This window comes from Thalia democratica, chromosome 7 (assembly GCF_965202585.1).
Source record: "Thalia democratica chromosome 7, ktThaDemo2.hap1.1, whole genome shotgun sequence".
NCBI classification, from domain to species: domain Eukaryota; kingdom Metazoa; phylum Chordata; class Thaliacea; order Salpida; family Salpidae; genus Thalia; species Thalia democratica.
Window position 1 is genome coordinate 41,558,335 of NC_139171.1, and position 22,084 is coordinate 41,580,418.

The window sequence follows — 22,084 nt, forward strand, 5'->3', positions numbered from 1 at the left end:
TCATAATTTTTTTTTTAATAAAAAACTTATTAAAGAAGCTTTACAATATCTTTTCAATGTTTTATACTACTTAAACAGCTTTTTACATTTCAGTTAATTTTAAACTAAATATAGACCATAACATTTTAAAAACCTTGAAAATATTTATAAAACCTGGAGAAAATTTGCTAAAAACATTTGACAACCCTGATTATAAAATTAAGCAGAATAAAATTTATAGATTATAAATAAAAACAAAAAAATAAAGTATTTAAAACTTAGTTAATTTGAAACTTATTTAATTTGTTAAAAAGTACTTGTCCAAGTTAACAAAATAAAATCAATTAGTTGGCCTTTTCAGGGTTGCCACTTAACCTGGAAACCTGGAAAAACCTGGAATTTGACAATTTAGGCAAAAATGACCTGGAAAAACCTGGAATTTTGATCAAAAAACCTGGAAAAACCTGAAACTTTTAATAATTTTAACATTTTCAGTAGTAAAATTTCAATTTGACACAAAAAATTTATCATATAAATAAGACTTTTTTGTCATCAAAAAAATCTTTTTTATAAAAAAATACATTTAAAGTAACTTAACAGTATCTTTTCAATGTTTTTATACTATTTAACACAGTTTCTTATATAGAAATTAATTTAAAACTAAAAATAGACTCAAAAATGTGTACTTAATAAAAGCTGGAAGAAATTTGAAAAACCTGGAAAAAATTTGGAAAAAATGAGTGGCAACCCTGCCCTTTTTATAATCAAACTAGCATCAGTCATCTTGAGTTTAAAAAAATTTCAAACTAGTTTGAGTCTGTAGCAACCATGTAAATTTTATTTTTGTGTTTTTATTAATGTTTGTAGAAATTTGTTACACTTGATTACTATTTTCAGATTCAGTAAATTCACATGAATCACCAACAACAAAAGTTTTAATTAACAAATTAACAAAATGGCATTATTTTCCCTCAGATCAAGAAAAGGTCATACTTTAAAGGTAAGAAGTTATTTTTATGATGTTATTGAAGTAACATGTGCATAAAATTAAATTAGTGTAATCAAATAATCTGATAGTTTTCAAAGTAAACTTTATAAAAACGATTCATTTGTTGTCATCAAATATTAGTAAATTTTGCAGAAAATAAATACAAAACTAAAAGATAAGATCAAAACGTGAACTATTGTTGTTCTTTTATATTAATTGTAGCAAGTTAATTTTGTTATTTACATTGTTTGATAAGTTCAATTACATTGTATATGCTTTGTAAGCTCTGTTTATTTAATATTAGTAGAAAAAAGGCTGCATGATTTTTGAAATGTAAGAATATATTTGAACAACTAGCTTATTTGTTTATTTTTTCAAGTACTTTGGTTTTTTGAAATATACTCTGTAAATTTGTAATCAATCTTCAATACATTTATTAGGCATTCATACATTACATTACAGTAGCCACCTATGATTATTTCTACAGAATATAGAATTATTTACATTTTTATCTTAACTTGATTTTCATATCCTTCTAATAACTTTGTATTAAATTCAATAATTTAAGTTGTAGATTAAATTTTAAAATTTGATTTGACTTAAAAAAATCTCTCTTAAAGGTTTTATTAAATGGCTTTTAAATGAAAAGTTCAAAAGTTTATTGTTTATTTTGTCTTCAGATGTGTATTTATACATAAGTTTAAAATGGTGTTGATTTAAAACATACATTTTAGTAATGAAACAAGCTTACTGTTAACAATGTCTTCAAAGATTTTTGGCTTAAACAGTACTAAATTAAGTTTTTAAAACCTTATATAACTTTTATAAGGTCACTTATTTAATTATGCGTTTGAATTGTATACAGCCTTATTAGAGTTTTTTAACAAATACTGAAAAATTCAGGTTGTTCTAGTAACATCCTTGATTTGGCTTCTTTTTGATACTTTTTTCCTTTTTAATGTGGATGATTGCAAAAACGAAGGTATTAAGTCAAGTGTAAACAAAGGAAACATAGCTGCTAGAATTATTGACAGTGGTTAGTTTATAGATTTTAAATAAATATTTTTTTTCTAGTATGTAATTATTTTTAAGCAAATGTAAATGAATTGAAGGGTATTTGATTATGATTACGTTATAAATTTATAATTTTATTTTAATTGTATATAAACTGTTTACATGTTTCTTAATAAATTAAATTTAAGATATTTTAGAAGTTATTACAATCATTATTTAATAGCTTTAAATTTTAATGTTTAGAATGCATAATAAAAGTATTTGTAAATTTGTTGCAAAAAATATAAACAAAAATAAAAAGTGCTTAGATATAATTTTTAGCTTAATATAAATATAATCAAAATAATGTTTTTCTAGAATTCTGATAAGTTATATGTTATAAAAAAGTAAGGATGTAAGTTGGCATTATAAGTTTATAAAGATGATGCAAGTAAAGTGCAATTTACATTTAAAACTATAACTAATTGAAGAATAGAAATCAAAATTAAACACGAAAATTGCACTAAATGAAAAAGCAACATTTTTAACTGTTTTTTATTTAGGATATTTTAGCTTACATTAAACATTTCCACTTTGGTTTTTATATCAATTTTTTAAATAAAATAATAGTTTCACGAGCTGGTTTAAAAATCTTAACCTAAATCCAGGGCTGGCTTTTTTTTTTTTGGTAAAAACTTACAATTAGACAGTTCATTCGAAAATTAGTAAATTCTGGTTGATTATATTATATATTTTGTAAATTTTTGGATTGAAATAGTATTATTTTACTGATTGCTACAATTAATCAACTTCTGCCCAAAGAAAAACTTTTACATAGCATAAGCAATTTATTCAAGAAAAGTTGGTTTGTAACTTATAAAAGACCCCTGACCCCTGAATCAAATTGTAATTTAAGGTTTATTTTTTTCACTTTATTTTGTCAATTAGCATTGTGTAAAAATGAAAAGAATTTTAGTGGCAATCTTAAATTATGCTAGTTGAAAATTTTGTTTAAATACAAATAACCCTCCATAAAACAAATGAATAATGTATTTTTACAAAAATAGTTGTCTAAAACTGCAGAAATACTGTTTCTATTAAAAAGCAAATTAAATTTATTACATAATTGCTAACTTTAATCAAAATAATGTTTTTCTAGAATTCTGATAAGTTATATGTTATAAAAAAGTAAGGATGTAAGTTGGCATTATAAGTTTATAAAGATGATGCAAGTAAAGTGCAATTTACATTTAAAACTATAACTAATTGAAGAATAGAAATCAAAATTAAACACGAAAATTGCACTAAATGAAAAAGCAACATTTTTAACTGTTTTTTATTTAGGATATTTTAGCTTACATTAAACATTTCCACTTTGGTTTTTATATCAATTTTTTAAATAAAATAATATTTTCACAAGCTGGTTTAAAAATCTTAACCTAAATCCAGGGCTGGCATTTTTTTTTTGGTAAAAACTTACAATTAGACAATTCATTTGAAAATTAGTAAATTCTGGTTGGTTATATTATATATTTTGTAAACTTTTGGATTGAAATAGTACTATTTTACTGATTGCTACAATTAATCAACTTCTGCCAAAAGAAAAACTTTTACATAGCGTAAGCAATTTATTCAAGAAAAGTTGGTTTGTAACTTATAAAAGACCCCTGACCCCTGAATCAAATTGTAATTTAAGGTTTATTTTTTTCACTTTATTTTGTCAATTAGCATTGTGTAAAAATGAAAAGAATTTTAGTGGCAATCTTAAAATATGCTAGTTGAAAATTTTGTTTAAATACAAATAACCCTCCATAAAACAAATGAATAATGTATTTTTACAAAAATAGTTGTCTAAAACTGCAAAAATACTGTTTCTATTAATAAGCAAATTAAATTTATTACATAATTGCTAACTTTAGATAAAAATGCTTTTATAGTATACAGATATGAGTGACTTTTATGTTGCTTATTTGAAACTTATGTTTAGTTGACATAAAAAAAAAATTGTGTTTATTTTAAACAATTCAAATTAGCTGAGTTACTATAAAATTAAAAAAAACTTTAAATATTGAATCATAAATATTTTTTATTATTTAAATTTTCTAAATAAAATTTCTAAAGCTTTGATCAAAACTACAAACTAAAAATAGTTCTTATTTCAAAAATGTCTTCTTAACTATTTGATAATATCCTTATTCCTAAAACTTATAAAACCTATTGCTTAAAGATAACCATAATTTTTTTTTAACTGTAGGTATTTTAGATTAAGGTATTGTAATTTGCTTTAAATTAAACAATAGAAAGTTCTTAATTCAAGTATCTTTAAGGAGACTAGTTAGATTTAAAAAAGATAATGAAAAATAATACCAAAATAAATTAATATTTTTATTAGTTATTTATTAGAAAAACAAGGTTTTGTTGTTTATTTTGTTAGTTAAATATTTTGTGCTGTAACTAGCATATATTAAAAGGTTGGAGAAGTTTAAGTTATGCTGAAGTACAAGCACTGAAAATTTAGGAGTTCAGTTATTTCCTTTTGTGCAAATCAAGTTAGGTGATTCTATATTATTGACCAAGTCTGAAAAAGAAAAAGCTGATTTAATGAATTTAATAGCTGTGATTAAAATTCCAACATCTGTAAAAGAAACTCTATCAGTTCTAAAAAATAGTTCTTGTGGATAGATAAATTGAACCATTTTGATAAATCAACAGCAATGATCATTGGCACAATAAAATGTAGTGTCCAAATTTTTTTTATCTTGGGTAATTGACTTAATGAGATTGAAAACTTCCACACAGCAAACTGTATTTTAAAAACCAACCAGAAAGCATGTTACATTAAATTGCAAGGTATTGAATACAAATGTCAATATATACAAATTGCAAAGAAAGCTCACTCCTTAAAATCTAGTTTATTGGACATATCACCTGCAAAGACCTCAAAGAATGTTTATTTTTATACAAATTTTTGTTTTAAAGGAACCAACAGAAAATAATGATCACTTCCCAATTGACAAGCCATAATGTGCCAAGAAAGTTTAAGAATAGGTAAGCAGTAAGAGAGACAAATGATAACATTGATAATTAGCCAGATAAATTAAAGTTAGTCTATGTGTGTATTATCTTAGCTTATCAGTTTTTTTCTTGTTTTGAATTTTAAGTTACATATGTTTAAAAATTCTAGTGAAATTTTCTACAGTCTGAAAGTGTTATCTCACTTGCGGTATTTTGATCTTTGTAAATCGCTTATAAATGAAGACTTTTTTATGTTATAAATAAACTAAAGCAGATGTAAAAATATGTAACTCCGTGAATTGTATTTAATATATGTTATCTTGATATTCATTATTTATTTACAAGCTTAATAAGCTGAATAAGAAGAGTTATTCTTAACCAATAGAATATATAGCTCTTAATTTTTGAATAAGACTTTGAATATATTTAATTTTAGTTTTGTTAAAAAATATATTATACCAATTGTAACTGTGGTCAGCAAACTCCCGCCAGCTAGATCTGGCTTATCAGATAAAGTTTTCAGGCCTAAGAAACTTTTTTAATAACATTTTAGAATTGTAGCTAAAAAAACAAATAAGGAAATATATTAGTATGGGTTTTGTATATTTCCACAAAAGTTTACTACAAAAAAATTACGGTTTGTATCAAAAACCTTTTTAAGAAATAACTGTATCTCCAATGTTAATTATTTTTTTAATAAACTATAATACAGGGTTGCCAAAAAACTTGGAAACCAGGAAAAACATGGAATTTGACATAGGCTAAAAAACCTGGAATTTGAGAAAAAAAATCTGGAACAACCTGGAATTTTGAACAAAAATCACTAAAAAACTGGAATTTTAAACTATTTTTACATGTTAAGTAGAAAAATTTTGATTTAGCACAAGATATCTACCATATAGATAAATAAAATTTGTCATCATCAAACTATTTGTATATTAAAAAACACATTTGAAGTAGCTTTACAGTATCTTTTCAATGTTTTTGTAATATTAACACAGTATTTCACCTTAAACTTGAATTTAAACAAAAGACATTTAGCAAACCAGTATAATAGTTGTCTTATACATATTTTATACCTAACATAGCTTTCATATAAGATCCAATGCTAAGTTTGATAAAAAAATTCTTAACTCGCTCTATGCCAGTTTAATAAGTCGTTTACTTTTAGTTTTGAAAAGAAATAGTTATTTAAAACTTTAAGTATAAATAAAATTTGAGCTCATTTAAACACTCTAACTTTGTGTGCGATTAGTAAGGAAGATTATAAGCAAAAAGACAGAAAAGCTGTTGTTTTCAGATCATCAGAAACCTGTTGAAAAAGTAAACGAAGAACGTATTTCAGAAGTCAGACATCCAGGTACAAGAAAAATTTTAATGATTATGTTTCTAATGGTTTGAAAAAAGACCATTTATTTATTTTATATACTGTCCTGAACCATACATTAAACTGTATCCGTGGTGTATGACTCGATAACTGAAAGGTTTTTCATATTCCAGGTTCTTGAAGAAAATTATTTGAGCGCTGTTTTTCCGTTTAATAAACAATAATAATGTTATAACGTTTGTATACAACTAGTTTGTAAGTTATGTTATTTTAGTTGATTAAATATATACTCAAAAGTTAATTTAACGTTTAAAACCTGTGCGTGTTAAAGTGCGTGTAAAAAACTATTATTGTGTAATTAAATATTTTGTCTGGTTCTAAAATATACAGTTTTAAATTTCATATGTTTAGAGTATAAAATTTAGATGAATTATTTCTAAAGCTTAATAAGTATTTAGCATTATTTAAGAATTTTATCAATGCATATTTATAAAACAAGAAAAAAAAAATATTTCAAATTTTTAGAAGTGTAAATTTTAATCAATTTTAGTAAAAGTTTAAAAAAAGTCTTTAGTTAATATTTTTTACAGACTATTTTAAAACTAATTTTATTATACGAACATAATTTAAAAATTGTGATTAAATAACCTTTATTTGGGATTTATTATTTTGTAAAAAGTTGTTTTATGATTTTTAGTTATACTTTAAAGTAAACAGGATTATTATTTTTAATGATCCAAGTTTTAATGTTATTATTTTGTTATAGATAGATGAATTCATATCGTTTATATTTTTTTAAACAAAAACCTTATAAAAACAGTCATTTTCTTAAAGACACTTAAACTTATTTAAAATAAGTTTTATATTGTTAATAATATTGGAAATTTGTAACCACAATAATTAGAAACTAACCTTTGTATTAATGATATTTAATCAAAAGCAATATAAACGATGCTAACAAACAAAATAACCATGCTAAAGGTTTTATAATTTGTTGATACCTGCTTATACATCCAAAATCTCTAATATTAGTGATTTATAATTGTTTTCGATTTGTTAATTCATTTGTACTTTTAAAATGAGTGTCATCCAGTAAAATTACAATACAGAATATACAAAGCCTACGAACGAATATACGTTCAAAATTTATGAAAATAATAAAAGTTAACAGTAAAAAAATAGACTCGCTCATATAGTTTTTGTTTAAAAATATTTATATGAATATCGAAAGTATGAAAGTTACTGTTTAATTGAATTTTGCTAACCTTTTTAATTTTAGTTTTAAATTTCAACATAAAAGAATTGTTGTACTAAAAAGTAGATATACAGTTATATTTCAATTAGATAGTAAAAAATATTTTTGAAACAGAATGTAGATAGTAACAGTATAATTATTGTTTTTTGTTTTTTTAAACTACCCATTATTCTTTGGTTTAATTTAAAGTTTTTATTAATAACTAATTAGTTGAGTTTATTTAAGTTATTGTTGTGGATTTTTTCGATGAAACATATGTTCTAATTTACAACTTAATATTTACCTTCTGCATATTAAATGTTTACTTATTTTAAGAAAATTATTTGTTTGCTTATAAAAAATACTTAACTGATGCATGAAGATTTAAGGTGTTCGATTATTAAATAAGTTTTATTAATGTTATGAGACGATTATATAACAAGTACAACAACCTTTTGATTTGATTTTTATAAAGTATTGTAGTTCTTTGATCAAAATATATTTAAAAAGTTTTTTGATTGTTACCTTTTAAAAATACTTATTGCAATCTGTTAATTTTTGAATCCATAAAAACTTTTAATTTTTTCTATTTCTAATTTATTTCTTATAGAAAAGTTTTGATTTTAAATGTTTGTGACATGAGGTACTAATTATTTTTTAACAACGGATCCAACCAAAATAAGTCTGTTTAAAAAAAATAAATTAATATACCTAATATATAGGGTTGCCGAAAACCTGGAATTTGACAATTTAGGCTAAAAAACCTGGAATTTTTAACAATTTTAACATGCTAAGTAGTAAAGTTTCGAATTGACACAAAAATCTATCCTAAAGAAAAATTTTTTGTTATCATCAATTTTTTTTAGAAAACACATTTAAAGTAGCTTTACAGTATCTTTTTAATGTTTTTTATACTATTTAACACAGTTTTTTACCTTTTATTTAACTTTAAACTAAAAATTGACCCAAAAATTTGTACTTTTAAAAAACTGGAGGAAATGAAAACCTGGAAAAAATTTGCCGAAAACATTTGGCAATCCTGAATTTATCAATACTATAGTATGTTTAACTACAAAAATAATTTCGAATTGTGTTAATAATTTAACACTTTATCTTCTCAAACATGTTGTTATAATTTTGTTTAAAAATTGCATTATTACGATTCAAACTAGAAAAATTCAATATGCAATTTCTGAAGTAACATAAAGCAAAGATAATGCATAATATTTTGTTGTTGATAATGGTTGATTTATTTTCAGTAAAAAATGTTTTACCAATTCACGATCCAAATGGACCTGGTGAAATGGGCAAAGCTGTTGTAATTCCAGCTGAAAAGAAACAAGAACGAGATGAGATGTTTAAAATAAATCAGTTTGACTTGATGGCGTCAGACATGATTTCCTTAAACCGAAGTCTTCCAGATGTCAGAATGGCAAGGTGAGAGAGTTAATTAGATGTATTTAAAGTTAAAAATAAGTAGTACTTTTAAAATGTAAAGTGTTTACAAAATAAACCTTATTTAAAAACCTGTCGGAACAATAAGTTGAAATAAAATCATAAAAGTTAGACTAAAGAATTTTGTTTGAGACTATCTGTTAAATCAAAACTAGTTTTAGCAAGTTTTTTCATTATTATTGACAAAATAACTGTATTTAAAACAAAGTAACTACATATTTAGTAGTCTATCTTCTAAAATTAAATAACTAGAAAAAAAACTGTGTGTGATAATCTTTGTGCCTTTTAAACTTGTGATTTTTTTGTCTTTTTTACTACATATGAATTTTTTTAGTTGTAAATCGAAGCAGTATCCATCAGATTTACCAGATACATCAGTAGTGATTGTATTTCATAATGAAGCATGGAGTACATTATTGCGTACTGTGCACAGCATAATTAACAGGTCACCCAGACATCTTATTAAAGAAATAATACTTGTAGACGACGCTAGTGAAAGAGGTTAGTCGTTTTAATCAGCAAATTAATAATTTTTAATGTACTTTAAAAAAAGTTTTTCGATGTATACAGTTTACACTCTTTTTTATAAAAAAATTTATGTTGCTATGTTTTTTTAATGCTGTGTTGGAACTAGCAGTAGTTCTTTGGTTATTTCTAAAGCTGGGTGGCCCTATTCCTGGAATAACCTGGAATTTGACAATTGAGGCTTAAAAAAAACTTGAAAATCCTGGAATTTTAAACGATTTTAATATGCTAAGTAGTAAAATTTTGATTTGGCACGAAAAATCTTTCATATAGATAAAAAGTTTTTGAGATCATCAAAAAATTTTTATTAAAAAACCATTTAAAGTAACTTTACTGCATCTTTTCAATATTGTTATGCTATTTAACACAGTTTTTCAACTTAACTTTAAACTGAAAACAGATCCAAAAACGTATACTTTCAAAAACCTGGAAGAAATTCAGAAAACTAGAAGGAATTTCTCAAAAACTAGTGGTGCTGCTAAAATTATGAATTATTTTAAATTTAGTAGTAGGATTAAGCCTTAGACATAATTAGTACAATTAAAAGAACGGCCTCAATTAAATCAATTCAATAAGCATTGAAAAAAGCTGTTAGTGGTAATAAGATTCTGCCCCTATACTTTAAATACCTAGTAAACATTTAAAATTTATTTCAGTTAAAACTATATCTTGGTTAGGTTGTTTATGAATCAGTTAGTGTTTTTAAACTCTAAAGAATAATAAAAATAATCAAGTTAAATTAAAGATATCAATTTATTTTAGTTTTTTGTTATATAGTTGTCATTTATATAAAGCTAGCTTTTTCTTAAGTTTTAAAATTCATATTTACAGACTTTTTGAAAAGCAAGTTAGATAAATACGTGGCTCAGTTGCCTGTAAAGGTTCAAGTTCTTCGTCATTACGAAAGGACAGGTCTGATAAGGGCCAGATTGAATGGTGCAGGCAAAGCTACCGGTCAAGTGATTACATTCTTAGATGCGCACTGCGAATGCACGGAAGGGTGGTTGGAACCTCTTCTCAGCGAAATCGCCAAAGACCGGTAAGTCACAAGACAATTTTTATTTTTTGTATTGTTAAGGCTGTTAGTTTTGTTGAACTTATAAATAAAACTTCAAATGAAAAAAAGTTTTAACAAGTTTCTTCAAACTTAAAACCTTTTGTTTGCGAAATAATCTTAATTTAAATTGATATTAACTATGTATTTAATGGTTGTTTTCAGAGTTTTGAACAAATAGTTTTCTCAGTTTAATTTTTTGACGTTGGAGATACATAATAAAGAAACAAGACAAAACTCAGGTATATATATTATTTAACTGTCCTAATAAATAGTCAATATCTTTCAAGGGTTCTTACCCTGGATGAAATATTACTTGCGCTTTTTTGCATTTAACTGTTGTAAGCATCTTGGGCTATTTCAATATCATTTAAACTTTAGTACAAAACTTATGTTAAACTTTTAAGTGAGTATACTTAATTGCGAGTGTGAAAATTCAAACAAGTAATAAATTTGTTACTAAAGTATTAAGGGCATAGAGATGGGGGGTCCAACATAAAAAAAAATCAAATAACTTATGAGATATAACCTTTTTTGTAAAAAATCGATACAAGCAATGGAATCAAAAATTTTCAAGGCCACTTTTCTCAAAACTTTGAAAAACTCACTAAAAATCTATCTCCTTCATTTTAAAAGCAATTTACTTCAAATTCTTAGGAAATGTACTTTTTAGCACTATAAATAACTTCTAGGAAGCGGATTTGAAAATATAATATTAATAATTTTATGATCAAAATAAAAAAAATCATTTTGTTTGTTTGTTTTTTAACAATCGACCGATGTTAGTATTATTGTTACTTGTTTACGCGATTCTGGTTATTATCTGACTCCGTGCGTTGTAACACTATTGGTGATATTATTTAAATGTTTAGAAATGACTTAGCTAAGTTATTTAGCTAAGTCGACTTAATGAATTGCGAACTAAACTTAGACTATCTTTTAAGATTAGCCTAATTAAATAGTTAGATTGTTAGAATGCTTAATTAATAGTATATAAAGAAATCGAGTCTAGAAACATAAAGCTGTATTACAATGAATAGAAACTGCGGTTAAACATAATAACAAAGTATACAAATAAACTACTTCAATTCACAAGTTCAAATAAAAGACAGTCGCCGTCGTACAAGAAGTACGAGGCGAACACAACACTTATTGATAACGTTCACTAGCGCTCTCAAAAACTAACTCATCAAAAAACTAGCGCTTTACTGAATTTAAGCGTTTTTAACTTTGAGAGAAAAGAAAGAAAAGAACAGTGCTAACTGTTACAGTTTTTTATAAATAAAATATCTTAAGAAAAAACTAACAATCTGTTTCCCATAAGTTGTTTGAAATTTATTGAAGATAACTTTTAAATTTTTTTTAAAGATTTGCTCAAAAACTTAGGAGGAGATAGATTTTTAGTGAAATAGTCTAATTTTGCCTTTTTAGTTTGCGCCTCCCATAAAGAACCTATTGTATCCTCTAACTTTGATCGCTGATATTTCAAAAGTTACTTTCAATTTTAACAAGCGGTAAAAAGTAACTGGTAGCTTATTAAATTATGTAAAAAACTAGACTAAATTTCAAAAAAAAGTGTTTACTCCCCTATGCCCTTAAATGTTAGTGAAAATATTTATTTACTAAAATATCAGCAGTAGGTGTTAGATAAATATTAAAAAAGTTAAAGAATTAAAGTTTAAAATGACCTCAAAAATACTGATCGTTTTAGATTTTCAAGTAAATTTAATAACTCTTAATGTTTGAAAAAGGTTGTTAAATTAGACTACTAATAAAAAAATCACTATTTATTTCTTGTCTATACTTAAATCCACATTAGGCATTTTAAAATTTAGCTTTAGCTTCTTTTTTATTTGGAGTTAAAAAACAACTTTACATTAAGTAGAAAATTTTTAGAAACAACCAAAAATGATATTTAAAAGTATAATAAGTCTTAAAGAATTATTTAATAAAACTTTTAATTATGGTATTATGTAATTGAATTTTTAGCCCATATTGTATACGTTTAAAATTAATAAAAAAAATTTTTTTAATAACAGCTTTGTTATATTAGTTAATTTTTTTAGTTTTTATTTATTTTATTTTTTTTAGTTTTTTCAAGGTTTTTATGCTTGATAAGGAAGGCGTGTTGTTTCTGAAACTTACGCAGCAATAAAATCTAATTGTGTTGAAAATTGCAGCTTATATTACTAGTTTAAAATGATTAAATAATCAACGTTGTGTGAAAACCAGATTCAAAAATGTTAAACAGTAAGAGCTACTTTTTGTTCAACAGCACAACAGTTGTGTGTCCCATCATCGACGTTATAAGCGATGAAAACTTTGAATATTTAGCTGGAAGCGACATGACTTACGGTGGGTTCAATTGGAAGCTCAACTTCAGATGGTATCCCGTACCTCAAAGAGAAATGGACAGAAGAAATGGTGACAGGAGCTTGCCTATACGGTTAGTTACCTAGAAAATAGTCTTTTATGTTAAAAATCAATTGTAGTATTGGAAACACAAAATAAATGATATAACTAATTTTATACTCTCAAGTAATATTTAAGTATTTATTTCAAAAAAGTCACTTATGGTTTGTAATTTTTGTTAACACAAGATTTATGTTTCAAATATACTACTCAAGTCTGTCCAGGACACAGTCAATGTTCCTTTGTGATTTTTCTACGGCATCAAGTAGATAAAGTGATCGAATGATTTTTAAAGAAATTTTTATTGCACATTCAAGTTCAAAACGTTTTCAGGAGTTCTACTCCCTTTGTCTATAAACTTTAAAAACTTTCAACTCCTTTTAAACTTCACAAACGTTTTTGAAGTAATACTGTATTTCTTTATCACGTAATAAAATAAATTTAAAGTTATTCACTGAGTGAACAGTTTAAAAAAGTAATTAAAAATTATTATGACGTATAAATATAAGAATTAATCAAATATAAAATTTTAATACTTAATAAATAAAAAGACTGGAGTCAAGATATGTTAATTAGTAAACTTAGGAGTTTTAAAACAAGACAAGAAGAGTGAGCTTTACAGGCTGGAATCGATATCAATCGAGAAATGAAGGCCTAAGTTAAACACTCAAATAACATTACCGTAATTATTAAGCAAATTTATTGATGATATACTAATTATCATATTTTTACTCGAATTTTGTTTACTACATGTTAATGTTTTTTTAATTATTTAAATCTTATGTTTTCACGTCATAATAACATTAAATTAATTTTATCATTTGATAAATAAATAATAGAAAATATTGGCTAAAATCTTCAGAGTCTAAGCCTGCCGTTAGACAAGCTTAATTTAAGATAAAGGTTTGGTCACAGTAATGCGATCATCAGACCACAAGCTTTAGTTAGACTGAGAGTTGATAAAGAAATGCTGTACTATTTTGAAAAAGTTTGAAATTAAAAAACTGAAACACAAAAGTAAATAAAATGAGTAGTATAAATTTATATATTTTAAGATGCAAATGACATGCTAAAAGTTTTAAAATAATTCCTAAAATAGTTAATTAGTAGTTAATTTTTTATTTCAAACACACAATTAAAATCATTTTGTAACTTTGTTAATATTTATGGTATTATTTTGTTGATTTTTTACATACTTAATCAATGTTTTGAAATATAAATAAATTTTCATAAGCTTTTATGTTAAGATATATATTTTAATCTTAATTTTCTTTTGTTTTATTGTTTCATGTCGTATATGTTGCATTTGTTTTTAACTTAATTAACATTTTATAAAATGATTGATTTAGCGTTATTTAGTTGTAGGTTATTTCTGATGACGTCATCTAATCAACTAACTTTGTTTACCATTATTATTTTAGCTTATAAAACTTTGACTTTAATTTTTAAAACAGAATTAAGTGATGAAATCACTAACGCTTGATTATTTTACAGTTATTAGCACTAAGTAAAAAACTTTTTTGTTATTTATATAAAAGTTTTACAACTTCGTACAACTGTGTTTTTAATTTAAAGCAGTAAAATGATTTAAAACTAAAGAAAAATCACTATAAAATACTTACAACTATTTGTTGAATTTTAAGTAATTTTTTATCTAATAAAAGTTTTATATTCTTATTTTTATAATTAAAACAGTTTCATAAGGAATATTTAATTGCAATTTACTTTTAACACTTTTGTAAGGTTTTTAATTTTTTCCTAAGAAATTTATTTTTGTATACTTTAGTAAAACTAATGTTTGTGTCATTGTTATTATTAATTATGTTTACTTACATTAAGTATTACTAATTGTTATGAAAATGAACTAATTGTAAACAACTCTAGTTTTATACCATTTTTGAATTTCAAGTCTAGTTCGTTTGATTTGAATAAATATTTTTACATAAACGTTTATACAAGTAAGGTGAAGTTTTTTTTGAAACTATTACATTGCTGATACTAAGTTACCACAGTCGGGTTTTATAATTATTCGTTGACTTGAAATTTTTAATAATTGTTTAACTAGTTCCGGTAGTAAAATGCTGAATTTTGTTTTCATCTCTTAGTTTATAGAATACAAGTATTAAATATTTTTTACTTAGTATATAAAACCTAAGTCTTAGTTAGTCCGGAAATTTTACGCACGAATAAATTTGCTTTTAAAATAAGTCAGTTTAGTTTTATTTATACTTTAAGTATACATTTCTTTTTAAATTTTAGGAGTCCGACTATGGCCGGTGGATTGTTTTCTATCGATAGAAGTTATTTCGAAGAACTAGGAACCTACGACTCTGGAATGGATATATGGGGTGGTGAAAACCTTGAAATCAGCTTTAGAGTTTGTTAAAATTTAGTTTTGTCTTTAAATTAAAAGTTAATTCATAAAATAATAATTAATAATTTAGTTTATGTAAAATCGATCCAATTTTATGTAAAAAAATATTTTTGTTGTACATTTATATCCAAATTGGTGCGATGCAAAATGCATAAATTTTGTTCTATTTTAACAAGATACCGAAAAACTATCTAAACGTAGAACAGTAATAAAGTTTCTAAAGGTTTAAGTTTCAGCCAACCCCTAGTTTAGATTATGACTATTTAACTTTATGCCATTTAATGATCCTTAAAATAGTCTGATAAAATACAAAACTAGACCGTATAAGTTTTCTATAATAAATTGAAACTTTTTTACACTGTATTTAAAAAAATACATTCATAAAACTAGCACTGCAGTCAGACCCAAAATGTTAGTTAGCAATAAATAAAGGCAACATACTTAACATAAAGTTTGTAAAGTTTATGTTAAACCACTGAAAACCAAAACGTTTATACAAATTTTAATCAAATAGATATAGGAGCTGTCTAAAAAAATCATATCAGCATTGTTTTATTTATTAAGATAATAAATCAAAGAGCTATAGGTTACATAAGTTTTGATCGTTTTATAATCACTCTCCTATAGTAAACCAGTGAAATGAATAAAGTAAGTTTTAATAAGCTTGTACAACATAAAATATCATATTTTAGTCTTATGTTTGTTCTTTAAATTCAAAACACTAATTTAAAGTTTTGAATAAGTCATTACGCAATGTTTTTATTTTAGTTTGTATTTTTAATAAAACTCAATAATGTACAAATATTAAACTAAAATTTAGTTATTTACAGCATTAGTACAAAATGTTTACCTAAGTTTTAACTTCAAGTGTAGTTATTTATCTTATAAGGTCAGTCAAATATGACTCCTGAATTATAAACTATTGTTATTAAAAATAGTTTGCATGCTTTGTAGCGTTTAAGTTAAATTTAAATTGTTTTGTTTTTATCTTAATTGATATCTCAGATTTATAGTTTCAGTACTAATTGTAAAAAAATTCTAATATATAGAAACTGTGAGATCATTGATATAAATTAAAAAACGATTATAAAAAGTTACCACGTTTAAATTGTTTTTTATTAATTAAGTTAACCTGTTTTTTTTTAATAAATTTAGAGTCAACTATTTAGTGTGTAATAAATTCATACATTTAGTTTATATAGAATGAAGTGTTTAAAAATTTTCAAATCTCAAATGGCATATTTTTTTAGATTTGGCAATGTGGTGGTACCTTGCTCATCGTGACATGCAGTCATGTAGGGCATGTGTTCAGAAAAGCAACTCCCTACACGTTTCCTGGTGGAACTGGGCGCATTCTTAACAAAAATAATAGAAGATTAGCCGAAGTTTGGATGGATAAGTACAAAGATTTTTTCTACATCGTAACACCTGGTTTGTTGCTTGAGTTCTGTAGTAAAAATTGTTGTTGAAAATTATTTTAAAGTGTACTTACAGAAAATAGTTTAGTTAAGTGGATCGAAAAATTCAGTATGTGCACACTAATTCATAAGATAATAATTTCTACGCACACTAGGTAATTTAGTAAACATTATAATATATCATAGAAACACTTATATATTCTATTTTATTGTATTTTTTACTACTCAAGTTACTATAGCATGATTAAAAATTAAAATTAGCTTTTGATAATGAAATAGGATAAAATAACTTCCTGCTTAAAAATACTTTTTACTTCTTATGAAAATGTTTCAGAGTAAAACTGTAAGTTAATTATGTGTATATGTGCACAAGTTAAAATCTTTAACTTTGTTGTTTGAAATTAAATAATATTTTTTCTTTATGCTTTAAATTTAATACACATTCATTCGTATTTTAAAAATATAACAACCAACTTAAAAAATAATATTAGAAACAAAATATTTTAAACAAAATATATAAAAAACATTAATTTAGCTATAACTTTATTTATTATCATTCTATAAAAAAATATTTGTAACAAAAATATTTCTTTAACCAACATGTCAAAGTGAGTAATTAGATTTAAAGGTAAACAAATTTAAAAGCATTTGGACAATTTTAAGCCTACTATAATAACTTTTTCTTAATAAACATACTTAAACCAAGCTGCTAGATAATTTTTGTTCTGTTAAGTTTTTGTTTAAAATTACTGTTTATTTTAAGTAGGTGTCTTTGTTTTATATTTTAAATTAAGTTTTATTGTATTAACTATACATTAGCATACTAATGTATTAAACACACTATACGTTTAAAACTAGTAGTAATTAATTATAATCTTCTATTATAAATCTCATATGCTCAGGTTTTACTTTTGACATGATTAAGTTTAAAAAACTTGTAAATGTTATGAACACGGTCTTTAAACTTTTGCTGTAAACATTTAGAAACGCTATGTACAAAAATTTGTTTTTTTTTTGTATAGTTCTTTTTACTAAAAGTTTAAGTTAGTATACATCTTAAATAATATAGTTGTATGATTATTAAACTGATTATTTATAAGATTATTTGCTTGTTTAAACTCGAAATGTTGAAGCTTATTTCTATGTTCAAGAATTTTATCAAAATAGCTTTGTTTTTGTAACTTAATATAAGATAAAATATAAATGAAATATAAACATAAAGTACATCAAAGATTTTTTTTTAAACCTATAAATTTTTACTTATATATTTTTTAATCAACACAGGTGTTCTTCAGCAAGAATACGGAGATGTTTCAGCTCGAGTTAAGTTGCGAGAGAACCTTCAGTGTAAAAGTTTTGAGTGGTATTTAAGAAACGTTTATCCTGATTCGCAAATACCTTTAGATTACAAAGTGCTCGGAGAAGTAAGATTTTATTTGATGTTAATGAAACATCTTAGTACGATGTTCATTGTTAATGTATTAATAATAGTAGCTATAAATACTTGCTGCATACGTCTTACCTTTAGAAGTACTTATGAAACGGTTATTTGTTTTAATTATAAAACAAAAGTTACAGAACTTTTAAAATAAATAGATAAAATTTAATATTTATTTAAAACTATAAAAAACACGGTTTATACTGTTTATATTTTATAGATAAGGAACGAACAATCCGGTGCATGTCTTGACACAATGGGTAAAAAAGAAAATGACAAAGTTGGGTTGTTCAATTGCCATGGTATGGGTGGTAATCAGGTAGATTTCAACTTTCTTGTGGAACATTTTTGCTTTTAGTATTTTGTACGCGTTAATTTAATAGAATATACTTACTGTTTGTAGCTGGTATTTTTTAAAGTTACACTTTAAGATGTTTTAGTTTTGTGTTTATTAAAACTAACTTAAATCTTTAATTTATTTCCTTTTTAAGAATATGTAAACTGCAAAATTTTGTAGAAAGCAATTCTTAATACAAATGTTCTATTCAATTTATTAGTTCAATTTATTAACTTAATTAACGAAATGGAGTAAAATATAATAGTGTATGTAAAATATCAATGTGATTTTTTATTAATCTTTATTAGCACCTAATTAAAGTCACTAATTATTTAATGCATAACCTTTTTTAAAGCTGGTTTAAAATTTTGTTTTTCATATTAGCTGCAATAACAAAATTAAAATGTTCATTTGTTTTGAAAAGGTTATACTACAACCTTCAAACAATTAAAATGGTGTTCATAACTTTTCTGGCGATTGTTTTATAAAAATGTATTTTTTTAAAGTAAAAAAAAGTTTTATATATAAAGTTTATTTAATAAATGTTTTTACTTTGTTATCAGGTTTGGGCGTACACCGGCAATGACGAGGTGAGATGCGATGACATTTGTTTGGATGTTGCCAGCAGGGGCGCCAATGTCATGATGGTAAAATGTCACCACCAGAAAGGCAATCAGGTGTGGAACTACGACGAACAGGTGAAAACTACAATACTTTGGTACTAGACGATTATTTTATTACAATTGGTTTCATGGCTTTTATTTTTTCAACAGACCAAGCAACTGCGGCACGTGAACTCCAACCAGTGCATGGCGAAGCAATCTGGAAACCAACCCGTCATGATCTCGTGCAACGCGAACGACGTGTCGCAACGCTGGCTGCTCAAAAACACTTCCGTGGAAGCTGCGGGCGCCAAGTAGTCTTGTAGTTTCAAAGATGTCTTTCGTAGCAAACACTGTGCCTACTTTTATTTCCATGTTTAAAGTAATTTAGCAATTTTGTGGATTTTGCATCGTTCGAGTTAAGTATATTGTTTAGTTTATGTTCTATTATTTATGCCTTTATATACAATAAAATATTTTTACCAGAATTTAGGTATTTTACAAAATTATACACACTTAAGTTTATTTTTGGTGTAAATTGATTTAAAACTAATTCTGCACCTTTCTATTTTAACTATACTTTTGATTTAAAAAATATTACAGTTAATAAAACATGACCGTACAATTTTCTTTGAACAATGAAAAGAGTATTTTATGACTGTATTTATATTTAGCATCTTTTCAATATATATTTTATCGTATGACTAAACTAGTTTACATGAAGACTAGTCTTACAAAAAGCTTAGTAATTTTATTGAATGCTGCTTACCAACATAAAAAATAAAACTATTTTTTAACAAGCTAATTTTTCGGTATTTTAATTTTTTGAGCTTATTTCTTAACACAAATTAACATATAATTTTTTGAGCTTATTTCTCAATATAGTTTTACATATAGTTCTTTGAGATTATAACATTCGAACGATTTATAAATCCCGCTCATTTTATAAGTGACTTCTAAAATTAGTTCAACTGCTTTTTTAATTTATTCGCAGTATTCTTTGTAAAAATCTTAACTTTTGCAATTTATTTTTCTATATTTTTGTTTTCTTATAATTTTTATTCCTTTTTAATGCTTCTTGTTTTTCTAAACTATACATGCAGCTCTATTATATTATATATTTTTAAATGAAATTTCGTAGTTTAATGTAGTAAATAAATAAACTATTTCTTTAAAACCAGAGTAATTACATATTTTTGTTATTTTTTTAAGTTACGTTGTCTATTCATTTTGATAACAAAAATTTGTTTTGACTAAGGATCACTTTAATCTTATTAGTTGAATGAAACATTTTATAAATAACTTTTTTATCAATAAACTTGTAAGTTAATGTTAGTATTTGATTATTTAATTTTATTTCAGTTTCTGATTTGATAAGTTATTTATTATTTGAAAGGCAAACACTTTAAAGTAAAGTAACCTCTCGCTTATTTACGCACATTGTGTCCACAGAAAAAGTGCGTAAAGATATGAGAGATCGTAAAGATACGAGAGGTACCAAATATACTTACTATAATGGCTTTTTTTTGATATTGCTTTAAGTTAAAAGCAGACCTAGTTATATTAAATTTCTAGTCTACTAATATTCTATTATATTCTAGTCTACTAAGCAACTTAAATTTATAACTAAGCATTTGTTTGCAACTAAGAAATGGTGTGGTGTATATATTAAAATTCATGTTGCTTTATTTATATATAGGGCAAGAGTGCTGTACTATTTATTTGTGTTTTAAACTCTCATTGTTTAATTATACTTTCATTATTTAACACAGTCATACTTCTTTCAGAATTTTAATTTAATATCTTATTGTTATTATAATTTTTGATACACTGAGGTATAACTAAATGTTTATCAATTAGTCAAGGAACATAAGTAAGTCTAAAGATATAGTGAGGTGAAATAGTGTTTAAAAACATGTTTTAAAATAAAAACATGCAAACAACCTAATTTGTGTAATATTAAAAACTTAAATTTTTATTTTTGAACTTTTCAGAATTCTAAAATGCGTAACTAAACGTGCGTAACGTCACGAGTGCGTAAAGATGTGAGAGGTAACTGTATATCATTTATTTTCTTTTATATGAGTTAATCTTGAGCAAATTAGTCATTTATATTTTGGGATTAAAAGCTATGGTTACCCATCCAAAAAAGACAATTGAAAATTTTAAGCTAAGTGTTTATAGTTCATGTTAAACTTATTAAGTGTAAAAAATGTTTAATAGTTTTTGAAAGTTTGTTATAACGTGGTTCGTCATCTTATTTCATAAAATAGTTTAGGATTCATCTTTTTTTTTGATAAAGATTTAATAAAAAGGAAGTTATTGTATATATCAATGTTTGTTGTATAAAGATGAGTACTTTGTAAATAAATAGTCAGGGCTACCACAAGGTCAGGAAAAACTAAAAAATTGACAAAAGTAAGGAAATTTGAGAAAATTTTAAAATACGTCAGATTTGGTCAGTTTAAATTTACAAGATACCTTATTTTCCAAAGCCTTTAAATGGTAGCTAATTATTTAACAATCCTTTTAAGTTAGACTAAAATCTAAAATTGCAAAATTTTCTATTAACATATTGAACAGCTACCCTACTTGAACAAGCAATTTGTGTATGCTTATTAGTATAACCGGAAGTAAAAGTAAGTGAGTGCAAAAAGAAATGAAGGCCACAAACTGTGGCTAGATTTAGAGAAAATATTCTCTTCGACAAGTGTAGGAGCAGCAGATGAGAACAATAAGTAAAATGAGGCAAATGGTTTTAAGTGCCAAAAAAATTAAGCAGGATGCAGACCAGATGAAGGAAACCATATATTCATTAGATGAAGAGGTTGAAGTGCTAATAAATTAACGGAGAAAATAAATGTTAGTAAAAAACTGTGTTTGATTAAGTTCTTTATTGTTTAAAGCTTTTAATTGTAAAAGTTCGTTATTGT

The 22,084-nt window shown here is 24.7% G+C and overlaps 1 protein-coding gene across 2 annotated transcripts; it reads left to right on the top strand.

Moving 5' to 3' along the window:
- Positions 1-874: 874 nt before the first annotated feature.
- LOC145840350 (polypeptide N-acetylgalactosaminyltransferase 13-like) lies at positions 875-20,083 on the top strand. Of its 2 annotated transcripts, XM_082947584.1 has the most exons (13): positions 875-979; positions 1,871-2,003; positions 6,276-6,335; positions 8,796-8,973; positions 9,326-9,492; positions 10,348-10,555; positions 12,846-13,016; positions 15,242-15,359; positions 16,607-16,787; positions 18,059-18,198; positions 18,433-18,531; positions 19,113-19,247; positions 19,323-20,083. In XM_082947584.1, exons 1-13 carry the CDS (start codon positions 935-937, stop codon positions 19,467-19,469), a joined length of 1,782 nt encoding a protein of 593 aa, XP_082803710.1. In that variant the 5' UTR covers positions 875-934; the 3' UTR covers positions 19,470-20,083. The 2 variants fall into 2 exon arrangements, with proteins under 2 accessions (XP_082803710.1, XP_082803711.1); XM_082947585.1 differs by lacking the exon at positions 6,276-6,335.
- The last annotated feature ends 2,001 nt before the right edge of the window (positions 20,084-22,084 follow it).